The 17,735-nt window shown below is 34.4% G+C and overlaps 1 protein-coding gene across 1 annotated transcript in view; it reads right to left on the reverse strand.

Annotated features, from left to right (window-relative positions):
* LOC122106683 (transmembrane protease serine 11F) overlaps positions 1-10,082 on the reverse strand; it is a 55,456-nt gene extending 45,374 nt beyond the window's left edge. Inside the window, exon 1 of the mRNA XM_042678150.1 lies at positions 9,994-10,082. Within this exon, the coding sequence (XP_042534084.1) occupies positions 9,994-10,004 (11 nt within the window). The 5' untranslated portion in view covers positions 10,005-10,082. The remainder of the gene's footprint in view (positions 1-9,993) is intronic.
* Between the last annotated feature and the right edge of the window lie 7,653 nt (positions 10,083-17,735).

Genomic DNA, 17,735 nt, shown 5'->3' on the forward strand with positions numbered 1-17,735 from the left:
TATTTTTAAGGATCAGAGTATACATTAAAGCAGCTTATCCATATTTATTTTCTATAATCAGATACTAGCTGATAGTTTAAAAATTATACACCATTTAATTGTAAAATAAAAATCAAAGAGTTAAATTTTAGGCAGTGTAAGCGTTAAAACTCACTACCTCATGCTTGCTTGGTTGGCACTTTGTCACTGGAGCCATATAGCTAGCCCTGCTTTTGATTTTGATTTTGGAGTTAGAGTCTGTCAAACTTTTCTTCCAAGACTGACTTTGAACTGTGATCCTCCACGAGTAGTAAGGATTATAAGCAACAGCCACTGGTGTCCAGCTTAACCTCCTCTCTGCTTTTAAAGAAAACTTACAAACTGTATAGTTTGTCTAGAGTTTAAGCAATGCAAGTACTTGATTTTTGCCTGTATAAGAAAACTTATGAACAAGACGTTATGTTGAAAACAAACTTTACAACTTGGGCAAGAGGTGTAGGGGGAGATGGGAGGGCACAGATGAACAGGGGAAACCAAGGAGGAGGCAACAATGCTTGATAAGAAATGTACTCATGGGGCTGGGAAGGTGGCTCAGTGGTAGAGCGCTTGCCTTGCATGCTCGGGGCCCTGGGTTCGATTCCTCAGCACCACATAATGTAGCAAAAAGAAAAAAGCCGGAAGTGGCGCTGTGGCTCAAGTGGTAGAGCGCTAGCCTTGAGCTGAAGAGCTGAGGGACAGCGCCCAGGCCCAGAGTTCAGGCCCCACGACCGGACCCAAAAAAAAAAGAAATGTACTCATTACCTTGCTCATGTAATTGTATCCCCTCTGTAAGGCATTTTCACAATAAAAAAACATTAATAATAAAAAAGAAAACCTATGATTCCCTGTATTGTATTATTCCCTGTATTTTGTATTCTGACAGAACTTATTTTTATTTCTGTAAAAACAATAGGCATTTGCTTAACATCCGTCAGTCAACTTGTTATTATATTTGGCTACAAATAAAAGCCACTGAAGAAATTAAACCTTGAAAACCAAGCATCATTTCAAACCTATGAACAAGATATAGTCATTTAATTAAATATACTGTGTGACTTTAGAACCAGTTTTTTATGTTTTCCCAATGATGTTAAACAGTTAAACATTATAAATACAACATTAGTTTCCTCAACATTAGCATATGAATCAAAGAAAAATACAATTCAATAGATTCCATTCTAAATAATGTTCGTCAATTATTCTAATGCACAGATAACACAATTCAAGCAGTTAAACCAGTTCCACTGTATCTAAAATAACTTCTAATACATGCCTATGTACTTTGTTTATAACTTGTTAAGTCAATTCCAGAAAGACAATCATAAAAATAGGATATTTAGTCTTATTAGTTTAGAGATAATAGACATCTTAATGAGGCTTCAATTCTTAGTTCATTTTTAAAGCACATTTTTAATGAGTGTAGGAATGTAGTAAGATAGTTAGGATTGAGCTCTAACTCAGCCTATTTGTGTTGGATAGTAAAATAAGAATATAGTGATTATTCTTTGCTACCTTCCTAAATGAACTACAACCCACTTCTCTGAATGGAGAGCCTAAGAAAGGGAGGAGCAATAAATCTCCATGCTGTAAAGAGTTACACATGTAACTAAATACCCAACTCAAATTTTTAAGTTCATGAAAGGAGAGAACAGCTTATCAGCCTTATCCTTCATGTTGCTACAGTTTAGTTACAAATTTAATGTTTTTTGAAAGGTTGCCTCTTAGCACAAAGATGACAAATGACTAGTTAAATAAGTTAAAACAGGAATGAATTACGGTTTTGTCAATTAGGATGAAGTAGTATTGAATACATTCTTGCAGCTCTGATGGAGCAAAGGAATGAAGAGTACAGGAACAATCCTAAGCAAGAATAATGGGGTCTCAAAAGAATTAATCATGAAAGGAAAGTCTGTTCTTTCTGCTAAAGAGAACATATTTCCTCCTCTAAAGAAGGCATAATTCTAGCCAGGCTCCAGTGGCTCCTACCTATGATCCTAGCTACTCAGGAGGCTGAGATCTGAGGATCACAATTTGAAGCCAGCCTGGGCAGAAAAGTCTGTGAGACTCTTGTCTCCAGTTAATAACAGAAAAAGCTGGAAGTGGCTCTGTGGCTTAAATGGTAGAGCACTAACCTTGAGCGGGGAAAAAAAGTTTAGGGACAGCACCCAGGCCCAAGTGCCAAGACTGGTAAAAACAAAAACAAAAACAAAAACAAAAAAGAATTCTTCTTATTCTGTAGAAAGGCAAAGATATTTGTCCTACTCATTTTATCTGGTAATATCCCAAATACTCAGTTACGATAACCCATTAGTTAATATTGATATAATAGTTGATATGCTAGTTAAGCTATGAAATATATATATATATATATATATATATATATATATATATATATATATATATATATATATATCCTCTATGTAGCAGAAATGGTTGGCCAGTACCGTAAAGAAGGGAAGACTGAGATGAGAAATGAAGGTATAATCATCAGAAGTAGTCACAAAGGGGTAGGATGAATGTGGAAGAATGAATAAGGAAAGAGAGGGCAAAGTATAGAGTCATAATGGGACAGGAAATGCCTCTGAGATGTAATAGAGAGTAGAGTTGAGCTGATCTTACTGATGTTAGTTTCGAGGCGGTAGCTACACTGATACGTCAAACTCCAACCTGTTCAGGTTTATGCTTGTGGCTTAAATGAGGGTGAAAGATGGGAGCAAGATAAATGACCTGATTTTTAATCTATTTTTAAAAACCTTTATCAAGATGAAGCTAGAGGTTCTTTTACTTTGTATTGTTTCTCTGATGGTTTGGTATAGACATATTTTAGGTCTTTCTGCCTGTTCAGATTTACTTGGCTGATGATTAAAGAAAGAAAGAATGAAAGAAAACAGTCCAGAGCATTTATCCGAAAGATAACAAACCAGGACACAGCAAAGCCACCAGCACAATCATATTCATTGCAGCACTACTCACCATAGCCAAGGTATGGAATCAGCCCAGATTCCCCTCAATGCATTAATGGATCAAGAAAATTGTGTGTGTGTGTGTGTGTGTGTGTGTGTGTGTATAAATACCCACACAATGGAATTTTACTCAGCCTTTAGAAATAAATTGATAATATACCATTTGTAAAGAAATGGGAAGACTTGGAAAAATTATATCAAATGAAGTCAAGCCCAAAGAGGCAAAAGTTACATGACTTCCCTTATATATGGAAGGTAGGTTTAGCTTAGAAACTTACAAGTAAATATGTTGGGTGGTATGCTAGTGTACATAGATGTACTAACTGAAATATGAAAGATCCAAGAGAGAACTCAAATAGTGTAATTCCTTAGAAAGGCAAAGTAAAAGTTCAACAAAATAAACTCCAGGAAATGGGTTCAGGGGAGAGGTTAAGGGGAGAGGGGTAGACAATGAAAAGGAGAAGAGGAGAATGGAATGCAGTCCAGAAGTCAATGTACAGCCTACAAAATTAAGAAAAGTGAGGGAAAGTGTGAGTTGGGAGTGAGGATAAGAATGTTGAAAGGGATTAAATCAAAATGCAGTGTATTCATAGACTGCTTTGTTAAATGGCAACTCCTTTTTATGACTCCTTAAAGAAAAAAATAGCATGAGAAAAAAGCAGCCCATTGTGAGTGGGAGTTACAAGTTAATGTAGTTGTTTGACATCATATAGCAAAATATTAGCTGGATTTTCCCCTTTTTTTCTTTTTTTCTTTCCTTCCTTGTTCCTTCCTTCTTTCCTTCTCTTTCCTTCCCCTCCCTCCCTTTCCTTCCCCTTCTTTCCTTCCTTCTTTCCTTCCTTCCTTCCTTTCTTCCTTCCTTCCCTCCCTCCTTCCTTCCCTCCCTCCCTCCTTCCTTCCTTCCTTCCTTCCTTCCTTCCTTTCTTCCTTCCTTCCTTCCTTCCTTCCTTCCTTTCTTCCTTCCTTCCCTCCCTCCTTCCTTCCCTCCCTCCCTCCTTCCTTCCTTCCTTCCTTCCTTCCTTCCTTCCTTTCTTTCTTTCTCTCTCTTTCTTTTTTCCTTCCTTCCTTCCTTCCTTCCTTCCTTTCTTTCTTTCTTTTCTTTCTTCTTTCTTTCTTTCTTTCTCTTCTTTCTTTCTTTCTTTCTTTCTTTCTTTCTTTCTTTCTTCCTTTCTTTGTTTCTTTCTTTCTTTGTTTGTTTCTTTCTTTCTTTCTTTCTCTCTCTTTCTTTTTTCCTTCCTTCCTTCTTTCCTTCTTCCTTCTTTCTTTCTTTCTCTACCTTGGTGCTTGAACTCAGGGCCTGTGCTCTTTTCCTAAATGCAAGGCTAGCTCTCTACCACTTGCTACACAGCTCCACTTCCAGATTTCTGGTGGTTTATTGGAGATAAGTCTCTCACAATTTTTCCTGCCTGGGCTGACTTTGAACCACAATCATCAGATCTCAGCCTTCTACATAGTTAGGATTACAGGCATGAGCCACAGGTACCTAGCATTCCTTTTTCTTTACAATAGAACCTATACAACCTACACGTTGTTCTTCACTGGATTTCCCCCCACTATTTTCAAGAGTTAGATTGAAATTGTCTCTTCAAGTTTAAATTACATTCTAATAGGTATATCATTTTAACTTGGTTTATGCATTTATTCATTTAAAGCTATAGTTTAAGTTTTATTTTTGCAAGATACTTAAAATGTGAGCTATAACTCTTCATTCAGACATAATGTCATTTACATATATATATATATATATATATACATATATATATGTAAAAAATAGGATGCCTCAAAGTAGCTTGTTCTCAAATTTTGACCAGTAATAAGCAGTTAATTAAATATTTTAACTATGCAAAAATCACAAAGGCAATAGATTTGTGTTTGTGTGTGTAGGTACTGGGACTTTAACTCAGGACTTGATGCTCATGTTTGGTTTTTACACTCATGGCTGACTCTCTACCACCTGAGGCACACCTCTACTACCAGCTCTTCATTAACAAACTGGGTTTGTCTGCCTGAGGTTGGGTCTGAACTTCAGTTCTCAGATCACAGCCTCCTGAATAGCTAGAATTACAGACGTGAGCCACTGGCCCCCAGCAAAAAACTTAAATTCATTTTAAGTTATTCTAAATTTTGGTAACTACACAGAATTTTTAAGTCAAAATTTTATTATGTGCACTATTGGAAGGCAATACAATATACAGAATCTAACACAAGAAATATGAAATCTCTGATTTGTCTTTGAATTGATTTTGAACTTGGGTTTTGAACACATTTTGAAATGCTAAGAGTTCACAATGCCTATAAATAATAAGCTGTATAGTAATTATGACTTAATAAAAACATTCTTGTAATTTATTCCAAAATATGCATCTACTACCTTAGCACATCAAACTTTGCAGTACTCCCAAGTTATAATATCCTCTTTATTTTTGTTCTCTTAGTGATACTGAGGTTTGAACTCAGGGCTTCACTTGCTTAGCAGGTAGTTCTACCACTTGAGCCACTTTGCCAGCCACAGTATCCTTTTTGAAGATGACTGCTAATAATTATATCAAGTAACAGAGACTTACTTCCCTGTAAACACTGGTATCAATATTGCTTTCCTACACTTGTCTTTAAGCATAGCGGCAAACAATATCAGTATTTAATGTTTTCAAAATCCCTTTTACAACTTCAGCAATTGTTTACTTGCTAATAAAAATAAGTAAATAGAATATTAACATATAAAGGGAAAAATCTCTTTTTTTAAAGCTAGATGGTTAAATGGTTGAGTTGGAATATGGGGAAAGTATACAACCTTTACATTATTTTCATTATGCTTATAATAATTTACTTCTACTTGTCTAACTGCTTATTACATCTTCTTTAGATTAGAAACACAATAATAGTGACTTTTTATTGTATGTACCCATGTGGTCTCTTACATGCATCGGATATGCATATGTAATATAATATTTACTTATACATACAGAACCAACATGCATGTATAATGTATGCAGATTTATAAATGCCTACATGTGATACTAATGTGATACTAATACACTGTAAGCTAGTGTCACAAGTAATTTTATTCAGTTGATGAATGAAATTTAAAATCTGGTCCACTTATCTGATGTTTTCTTCTCTCTAGTAATAGATCTTCATCATCACAATGTAAGCTTACTTGGAATAAATTTACCATTTAGATATTATCAGTCAAATATTCATGGCATTGTTAATAGATATGTAATGAGGACTAAACTTTAATTTTAATTTACTCCTAACCTTTCCTCTTTTCAATGTTGTTTTTTGGCATTAGTGGTATATAGTCATACATACAAATGTTGAGAATCTAGAGTGAGCAGCAGTATGTCTCTGGAAATACAGAGAGCTTTATATTTAACTAGAGACCCATAACTGAAAACAAATAACTAATAACAAATAACTGAAAACAAATAAGTACCAATAGATGTATTCATGAGTGATATGCAAGTTTGAAGGAGATGGCTGTGCTTTAAGAATGATTAAGATATCAATGAAGGAAAAACATGTCATAGCAAGTTTGTTTACAAGGAAGACAGTGGGTGCCAAATGTGAGAAAGAATGTTCTTGTAGACTGAGAAAACTCCGTGTATGTAGGTGGTCTCCTTGAATTTTCCTTCACCTAGATCTGCCACTGAAACCTGATGTCAATAGAACCTCCAAAGTGTGTAAATCCCTGTAAAAGGTTTAAAAGGTAGATTTCATCTTTTATTCAAGTAAAATTTTACTCAAGTCCAGGAGAAAGTTTAGATATTTTAATCCAGATACAAAAGCTTCTCCATAGACTGTTTCACTGGAAAATTTCCAGTATCTACTTGCAACTGTTTTAGAGCTCATGACTACTCAGAGACTATATTCTCTCAACTCAGAACATATCCTTTTTTTATCAGCTAGCTTTTTATTGTTTTTAAAGATTAATATTGTTACATACTCAGAGAAGTTTTAGGAGATTAGAGAGTACTTCAGAGTGCCTCATTTGTACTTCTTTTTACTGGAAAATATTACTAATATACACTCTCTTTATCATTTTAGTGGTTCTTTTATGCCTTCTAGAGTTAATATTTTCCATAACTACTAGCTATTGACTCTGTGAAATCACAGAATATAAGAATTCAAAAGCACTTTAGGATTATCTAATATAATGTTCTTTAAAAATATTTTTGACCATGACCCAGTAAGAAACGTTCTACATCTCCACAGGAAACACAAAGATTCACATATCTGAAGCTTTCCCACAAGATAATGCTTATAGTTTCTACTTAAGATATAATAAGAGATCACAAAAAATGTTATCATTATTATCCAAATACAATAAAGAAAATTTCAAAATTAATCAAGTAAACCAATAAACTACAGATAGCTTTGTGCTCATTTATAAGATTATTTTAAGAACCACACCAATAATGATAATTCTCACCCCATTTATTTTACTGTAAACTCCCCCTGTTCTTTATAGACAAAAGTGAGCTCTTGAGAGGTAAGTTTTCCAGACAATTGCATGCAAAGCTGGATCTAGAACACATCTAAACATTATGTCAGTACCCTTTCAGCTTCTCCAAAATTAAAAAGACAGGACTTAATCCTAAGAAATTACAAACATATTTAACTCTTTCTAGATCTAGAGCAAAATACCTTTAGTAATATAATCAATGCACCTATTACTCAAACTTCTTATTTTATCTTTATAAACAATCCATATTATTGCAGATTATCTGTGATAAAAGCAATATTGCCTCAGGAGGCTGAGATCTGAGGGTTGGAAGCCAGCCTAGGGAGAAAGACCTTGTGAGACTCTTATCTCCAATTAACCATCAGAAAACCAGAAATAGTGCTGTGGCTCTAAGTGATACAGCATTGGCTTTGAGCAAAAGAGCTCAGGTACAGTGTCCAGGCCTTGAGTTCAAGGCTCACAACTGACAAAAAAAAGATCCACAATTTTGCTTTGATATTCAGTTCAAAAGATTTAAAATTCTACCAAGTGCCAGTGGCTCACTCCTGTAATCCTATCTACTCAAGAGGCTGAGATCTAAGGAGCTTATATTTGAAACCAGTCTGGGCAGGAAAGCCCATGAAACTCTTATCTCCAATTAACCACCAGAAAGTGGAAGTGGAGCTGTGGCTCAAGTAGTAGAACTTTAGCCTTGAGCACAAAAGGCACAGGGACAGTGCCGTGGCCCTGAGTTCAAGCTCTAGGACCAGCCCTACGGGGGAAAAAAAATTAAGTTAAAAAAAGATTTAAAATTCTCTAAACTACATATTTTGAATTGAAACCTCTTGTAACTTTGAATTCGAAGTTTCACATGTCTAGAACACCACTTTCAGAGTGGAAAGAAATAATGATGAAGCTGTGGTATAATAGCTGCAGGGGAGAATTCAAATGCTGTAACTCCTTAGAAAAACTGACTTCACAGTGCAACAAAATGAATATCAGGAAGTTGGTGCCGGAGATGTGAGGGAGGAAAAGGAAGAGAGAAAAGGGGTGGGAGAATGAAGTCATAATATCCAATGCAATCCTATGAAACTAGGAAAATGGAAGGGAAGGATTGGGTTGAGAGGAATGGGCGAGAATGATGAAAGGAGTGATATGGGTCAAGATGCCTTATACTTATAAACTCACATGTTGAATGGTAACTGCTTAAAGATAACAAAAATATTAAATATTACATATTATATATACTACATTTTTATATATTATTACAAAGGCATATACATATATATATATATATATATATATATATATATATATATATATAGTGAGAGAGAGAGAAGATAGAGATGAGGCCTTAGATTAGGACAAGGAAAATTAGGATGATAGAAACCCACAGTACAGAATTCTTCAACAAATGGAGAAATTCAAAGGAACTTTGCTAACTATATCATATTTATGTTAATGCTTATCAATATAAAAGTAAGTTTTTCTACACGATTTTATAGAGTTTTGTCTTATCTTGGTAAAAAAGAAGTATATTTCTTGATTTAATTAAAAGCATAGACAATATGATATATCATGCCATCATTAAAGGGTCTGTGGGGGAAGCCTGATACATTGAATGGACACTTCCTCAGGCTCCTGTGTTATTAGAAAGTAAAGTAGGGAGGGTAAAAACACTCATCATTGAAGACAGTGAGAGCCTGCAGGCTTAAAGTATTACATTGAAGACAAACTCAAAAGATTGTACAATTACAATTATCACAAAACTGTGATCAAATCTAACACATCAGACAGTGGAGAACATGTAGAATATTTGTGTCCATTGACCAATTCATCTTTTGAGAAAGAAACAAACATACACTAAGCAATTTTGAATGGAATGATCCATCAAGTATCAATTATTCATTTCTGAGTCTATAAAACAATAGCTTGAGTTACCTATATACAATATTTGAATAAATTTATATATTTATCAGCTGACAGATTCTTTCAATCCAATTATTACAAATATCACCAAAGTTTAAGATGATAATTATATATACATACAATTGTTTCATTTCTGTACATAAAATAATCATACTGCTGGCATACTTTCTTCCATTTAGAGTTAAACAAGAGTTTGAATAGACTATCCTTTTCAACTTATACTTCCTTGTCCATAGTTGCTTCAATAAGCCACATATGATTTAAAAAAAACTTATACCATCTTACTGGCGATGGTATTGAATAGTCTAAAGACATAAATGACCTATGTCAAACACTGAAATGAAATATATTAAAGAAGTAAATTAAAGACTATTCCTTCAAGAATATATTTTTCTACATATTAAAACATAGCATTGCATACTACTTCTAGCTCCATTATTTAGGGGGGAAAAGCATACTGGCTTCTTTTCTTTCACAAAATTATTATATCCACAATTAACAAAATAAAGCTTCAACACAAAATACATGAAAATATTATTTTTAAAAAGTAAGCTCTACCAGCCTGGCATCTTCACGGCATGTCTCAGGAAACATAAACATCTGCCATTGACAAGTCACTGAGAAAAGCTGAGTACTTACGCATACATCATGGACCCAGGACTGGGGCAAGCTTCTATTCAGTCACCATCTGATCTCTATCAGTCAGGTCAGGGCTGGGAGGCTGGAAAATAATGGCAGTCACTGACAACAAGGAAGGAAAACAAGTCTGACAGGCTTAATGACTGGGGATTGCTGTCTTGATAGAACCTGATAAGAATATGTTCAATTTTACGCCAGCCATTTCCACACAATGAAGTAATTGTCAATACCTGTGCAGAGAAGCACCGGGGAGCAAAGGGCTCACAAGGTGCAACTGCTGGCCATGACTCAGAAGGTCACACTTTTCCGGTTAGGGAGGTATGATCAGTATTAAGGTGTGGCCCAATTTGTTTGAAAGAACACAAAACATTAGAATGTCCTGGTAGCCCTTCTTATTTCTTCATTAGAAATATTTTCTCTTCCCTTGAGGGAATTATGTAGTGCTGTGGACTGAGGAAGTCCTGGGCTCATCAGCAAGGCAGCTGATTCTGTCACCTTGCTGCGATGACTAGAACTAAGAAGAGTAGAGAGATGAGACTCCCTTTCTCAGAAGCAAATGACAGGACTGAATTCCTGGTTTCTAACACATTTTAGCTTTAGAAGTAATGGATCAAACTGAACCAATTTACCCTAATAAAGGTGATGCATAAAATAAAATAAGTAGATAAATGGAGGAAAAACAAATAAAAACAAAACAGGCCCTTTCCTCACAGTCAGGGACTGTGAGTGCCTTTATATGCTTGCATATTTCTTTAGTTTGAATATATAATCCTCCAATAATGTTCATCCAGAACATCTTAATCTAAAATACTAGAAATATACTTAGTTTGATCTTAATATTTTCTTTTTGGACCTGGGCACTGTCCCTGAGCTCTTCAGCTCAAGGCTAGTGCTCTACCACTTGAGCCACAGCACCACTTCCAGTTTTCTGGTGGTTTATTAGAGATAAGAGTCTCACAGACTTTCTTTCCCAGGCTGGCTTTGAACCTCGATCCTCAGATCTCAGCCTCATAGTAGCTAGGCTTACACATGTGAGCCACCAGCACCAGCTTAAAGGAAGATATTCTTAGGAGAAGATCATAAGGCTCAATAGCTATGTGTATACGACCACATAAAGTGATGCTTATTGAAATGAACTCCAAGAAATGGAAACAAAAGGTTTTTATTGTACTGTCTACAGTTCTTTCTTTTCTTTCTTTCTTTCTTTCTTTCTTTCTTTCTTTCTTTCTTTCTTTCTTTCTTACTTTCTTTCTCTCTCTCTCTTTTTTTCTTTTTGTTACAAAGTACTCTTTGTCTTGTACATAAGTTATCTGATTTGGGAAGGAGAAAGGAAATCACAGAAATGGTGGGATAAAGGGTGAACCAATTCAGAAGTCATACTAGTCATTATGTTGGAAATGAACTTTATAACTTGAGGGTCAGAAGAGTTGGGAGGGGATAAAGTGGGAGAAAATGAGGGAGGAGGTAACACTGTTCAAAAAGAAATGTACTCATTATCTGACTTATGTAACGGTAACCCCTCTGTACATCACATTTAAATTTAAATTTAAATTTAAAAGATGAAAAAAGAAAAGAAACAGACTTGAGGATTTTAAAATCAGACAACATACTTCTCTTATATAATATTAACATTTTTATATTGAACCTTATTATAGAGAAAAACTTAGAAGACAGAGTAATGTGTGCCTTAAGTATATTTAAATAGTTAAGGATTAGAATAGGTGTGATCTAATTTTAGTTAGTACATATTAATCATATAACAGAGGTTTCATTGTGATGTTTCCATACACATGTATTTTGATCATATTCATCTTTCTATTACTCTTTCTTATCACTTCTCTCTTTTTAAACAACTTTACAGATTTAATTATTTTTTTCACATACACATATATCATAACTCTTTCATCTTCTCTTGGTTTGGCTTGTTTTTTAAGGTTCAAAAATAGAAACTCAAATGTCTACCCCAGGAAGCTTTTCTGTTGGGATTTTGATACAAATTACTTTCTATTTAGTTTTTAAATCTTGTAGCTTTTGTTTCTCCCTCACTCCTTCTAGTGTCAATTAATATGTATAAATAACTTATTTCATGCTTGTGTAAAATCTTGAGCATGGTAGGATGTCAGTCGGCAGTGAGATGCCTAGGTACAATCCTGGAACTCGCGATAACTACTTCTGTGAACACAGGGATCCTATTAACTTTCTTACATCTGTTTTTCTCTCTGTGAAAAAGAGACTGATTATGTTATACCAAGGACTTAAAACAGTGACCTTAAGAATTACCCACCTTGGGTGCTTTGCTTTCTCTCAACTCCCATTCTTTTTTTAGAATTAGCACCATATTATAAATTATTTTCATCAGCTAGGTGCCCAGTATCTGAGCTGTGATACTAGAAAGTATGCCTATCGCTGGTCGCTGCTGTCTGCTACTCCTTTTACTGATGCTGACATGCGAGGATTACAATAGCTGCCACGTGTTAAAGCTTACAGGATAATAAGCCCCAGCATGAGTGCCTAGCACTGTAATTTTCTGGTTTCTAAAGCCTGGAGCAATAGGATTATAAAGAATAAAAATAAGGGAATTCCACACAGAAGACTACAGAAACATATTTCATAATTTCTGAAAGATAACTTAAATACAGGATTTTAAAATATAGTGACATATAATCATATGTATATACAAATGATACTTATATGATATACATATATGATAAACATGGATTCATATTTTTTATTTGTTGATTATTATTTCATTATATTGGTATAGTACTCATTCCAAAATATATAGTTATCTAAAATAGTCAAATCACTTTGTCAGCTTTAGAAATTTCTTCCTTTTTTTTTTAAGCATGGAAGAAAACTCGTTTATTAATAGAGAGCAGCCCTTTTTAAAGCCAAAAGGGGCGGGTGGCATGGCAGGGGAGGAAGAGGAACCAATCACTGTCAAGGTCACACCCTATCATGCACTTAAAAAATTTCATGAGACCAACTTCTCTGAAGAGGAAATAAGAATGGCCAATAGACACATGAAGAAATGCTCAACTTCTCTAGCCATAAAAGAAACGCAAATCAAAACAACATTGAGATTCCACCTAACACCAGTTAGAATGGCTATATCAAGAAATCTAATAACAACAGATGCCAGAGGGGATGTGGACAGAAGGGAACGCTACTGCATTGTTGGTGGGAGTGTAAACTTTGGAAAGCAGTCTGGAGGTTCCTCAAAAGACTCCACATAAAGCTCCCCTATGACCCAGCAATCCCACTTTTGGGTATTTACCCAAACGATCACAAACAAGACCATAGTAAGGCTACCAGCACAACTATGTTTATCACAGCACTATTTACCATAGCTAAGATATGGAACCAACCCAGATGCCCTTCAGTAAATGAATGGATCAAGCAAATGTGGTATGTGTATACAATGGAATTCTATGCCTCCATCAGAAAGAATGACATCTCCCCATTTGTTAGGAAATGAAAAGACTTGGAAAAAATTATGTTAAGTGAAGTAAGCCAAGCCCAGAGAAGCATAGGTCCCATGGTTTCCCTTATTTGCAATTTAGTATATGTGTAGGAAAAGCAGAAAAGGCCAAAAGCTATGTACATATGATCATATGAGGTGACGTTAAGCAAAATGAACCCCAAAATAGGAACACAAATATCTTTCTGCTTTCTTGCTATTGTGTCTAATGTATTTATAACGTACCATGTATTTATAATGTACATTTTTGTTTCATTGTATGTTCCCCCTCTTACCTCTGTTTTCATTGTATTTGATGTCAGTGTCCTGTATCTTTTTTTTTTTTTCCTGTATCTTGTATATACATTTTTCTAATTCCGGGAGGAGAAGGAAAAAAAACAAAATGCTTAAATAAGGATACAGGTTGACCCATTGCAACAATAAGATGTGCAAGACACTATGTTGAAAACGAACTTTACAACTACAGTGGGGAAGGGGGAGGGGTTGTTGTCGTTGTGGAGGTGAGAGGGAAGACGCAACAATGCTCAATGGGAAATGTTCTCATTACTATGCTCATGTAACTGTAACCCCTCTGTTCAGCATTTTTACAATAAAAATGTAAAAAAAAAGTCTAGATACTGGACTCAAATGTACTCTTACTTATGTGTGCCATTATTAGACGTTATATATTGAGCCTGCTTTGGGTAAAGAAGTAAGTTAGTTGCTGAGCAAGCTGTAGTAAGCAGCATTCATCTCTGACTACAAAGATTTTCTTTTTTTTGCCATTTTTAAAGATTTTACTCAAATTTGGTAAACTGTTTCAAATATAAATTAAAATTTATACCAACCAAGTCAATAATTAACATTTCTCAGTCTGCAGTCCTTTGTTGTTTAAATTTTTAAGCTCAAATAAAAACCCCTGTGGTAACAGCAAATGACAGAAGCAGAGTAATTTCTGTATCTTTGTCTTTACAATCTGTGCTGTACAAAGACTTTCTAATTGGGTTGAGGATGTAGCTCAGAGTTAGAAATCTTGTGTCACATGTGTAAACCATTAGATTCAACCCTGAATACCAAAAGAAAGAAGAAAGACCTTTAGTTGTTCAAAGATTAATGTCAAGCAACTAATCAGAGAAGATATGTCTGGGAATAGAAGTAAAGTATTATAAAGGAACATACTTAGCTAATACAGAAAAGATTTAGGGGTTCAAAGAAGCCCAACAGGGAGAATGAAGGAGGGGGTAACACCGTTCAAAAGGCAATGTATTCATTATCTGGTTCGTGTAACTGTTACTCCTCTGTATGTCACCTTTACAATAAATGTTTTTTAAAAAGAAAAGAAGCCAAACAAACCACATTTCTTATTGATGAATATAAATACATATGTGTTCATATATTCATTGATATGTACGTATTCAAATATAATACATAGTATTAATTCAGAGGCAATAGGTATTGTATTTGAATATATATGAGTACATTTGAATATGTACATACATATCAAAGAATATGTATTGAATATATGGATATATGTAAATTCAATACGTATATTCAAATCAAATAAAAATATTATCTTGAAAGTAAAAACTTGGAAGAGAAATTGGCATATTTTCCAACTTGAATATTACTTTTATTACTTATAAAACATTTATTTCTATGGAAAACATTCAACCTGTGAGATAGGATTAAGAAAATAGTTAGTTACCTTGAAGGGATGGGAAGGAGAAACAAAGGAGGAGGCAACAATGCTTGGTAAGAAATGTACTCATTATCTTATCAATGTAATTGTACCCCCTCTGTATGGTATTTTCACAATAAAAAAAGAAATGTACTCATTACCTTACTCATGTAACTGTAAACCTCTGTACAGCATCCTCACAATAAAATAATTTTAAAAAAAGATAATAGTTACCTTTACTATCAATTTGTGACTATATGAAATTATTACTACCACAATGGAAGTTAGATAATTCTATTGTCTACATCTGGCTAACCAAGAGTGCTTGCTCTAAGCTGCACAGATCCTAGGCAAAAGGACTAGTTTTTACACTGTCCTGTTGTGTTCATGATAAAATCTAGAAACAACTTTCTGATTCCAGAGAGTCTAAAGAACCATTCCTACTAGCAAGCTTGGCTTTTGGAAATTGACTTAGTTTTCATTTTCAATTATTAATTTTTTCATTAATAGTTGCCTTTTGCATGGCATTCATTGTATTTCCTATATACATACAATGTGCATTTGTCATATTCATCTACATGCATGTAATGTGCATTTCTCATATTCCTCTTTTTAATCCCTGCCACTCCCATGTGCTTTTCTCCCTTTTTCTGTTTGTGCCCTTATTTGTTTAAAAATATAGAATTTGCAAAGTTCATTTTTCAACATAGTGTCTTGCACATTTCATGTTGCAATGGGTCCACTGTATCCCTATTTAAACAATTTGGTGGGGGAAGGGTAGTCGTGGAGATGGGAGGGCAGGGATGGTAGGGGAAAAACAAAGGAGGAGGCAACAATGCTTGATAAGAAATGTACTCATTACCTTGCTCATGTAATTGTAACCCCTCTGTATGGTATTTTCACAATAAAAAACTTATTTAAAAATTTTTTTAAATCTAGAGTTTTCTTAGGACAGAAAACTCCATCTTTGTCTTCCTCAGTCTGATTTATGTCTCTTAAAATGTTGCTCTCCAATCTCATCCATTTTCCTACAAATGGCATAATTTATTTTCAGTGTCTTAGTGATAACAATTGTATATGCATATTACATAATTATATGCATATTGCATAATTCTTCATTGGTCCATGTGTTCATGTGTGTCTAGGCTGATTCTGTAACTTGGCTTTTTGAGCAGGGCTGCAACAAAGATGGTTATCCAGCTATCTCCATTGTATGCTGACTAACATTTGTTCAGGTATTAGCCCACAAGTAGAACTTCAGGACAGTATGGAAATTCTATTTTTAGGTTTTTGAGGAAACTCTATACTGATTTCCGTAGTGGCTGAACTAATTTATCTTCCCATTAATAGTATACAAGATTTCCATCTACAACATGCTGGTATGGATTTCCTACCAGCATTGGCTATTGCTTATTGTTGTGGTGACCGGTACTCTCAGTATGGTGAGATGCATTCTTAATAATTCTTGTTTCCTTTGTGGTTGAGTGTTATTGATTTTTAAATATCTTCATTGTCCACTTGTACTTACATTAAGAGTGGTGTTCCATTCATTTATTCATTTGTTAATTGCTTAATTTTTTGAGTCCCTTATATATTCTGGAAATGATTGCCTCCCATTCTTCAGGATGTTAATATTGTCCTTGTTGTGCAAAACTTTTTAATCCAATGATATTCTAATTGTTAATTCTTCTTATAATTTTTGGAACTATTGAAGTCCTGCTCATAAAGTTGTTGCCTGTATCTGTAATATAAAGTGTTTTTCTCTAGTAGTTTCAACATTTCAAGTCTTTGTTTAAGATCTTTGATGCTTTTTGTATTGAATTTTATAATAGGTAAGAGATTGTGGGTGGGGACAAGAGGGAAAAACTGGGAGAGGGAAGAGGTGACATTGTCTAAAAAGAAATATGCTCTTTACCTGACTTATAAAACTGCAACTCCTCTGTACCTGATAGAATTTATGATATAATAAAAATTATAAATATAATGACTATAATGTGTGAGAAATAGAGATGTAGTTTGTCTTCTGCGTGTTATCTGTGTTTACCTTCTCACACTTCTAGTAAGTTTTAGAGGTCCATATATGGTACAGAGATTCATCCAGAGGTTCATCCATATGGCATGCATGAATCTTTTATGTCTGAATAACATTTGGTTATTCACTCAACTCACTTATGTCCATCTGTTAATGAATTTTGAGGGGACTTTTATGTAATGGACAATGATGAACATGTTTTTTGGCATGCATATTTGCTTCAAGTTCTTATGGAGATTATGGATAGATAGAAAGAGTGAGATAGATAGACAGACAGATATAAATACATACATATATATATATATATATATATATATATATATATATATATATATATACACACGGAGAGAGAGAGAGAGAGAGAGAGAGAGATGTGAAAAATACCAGGTCATGTAATGATTCTATGTTTACCTTTTTGAAAAACTACCATACTCTTTCCAACTGAGCTGTCTAATTTTACATTATTATCAGCATGCATAGTTATATTTTTTAACCAGGGTCAAGCCAGGGATCATACATTGTACTTATTGTTATGTTTCTTTAGTGTCCTTTTATATAGAACAGTACCCAAA

Source organism: Dipodomys spectabilis, unplaced genomic scaffold (genome assembly GCF_019054845.1).
Source record: "Dipodomys spectabilis isolate Male_0828 unplaced genomic scaffold, ASM1905484v1 ptg000043l, whole genome shotgun sequence".
Classification (NCBI taxonomy): domain Eukaryota; kingdom Metazoa; phylum Chordata; class Mammalia; order Rodentia; family Heteromyidae; genus Dipodomys; species Dipodomys spectabilis.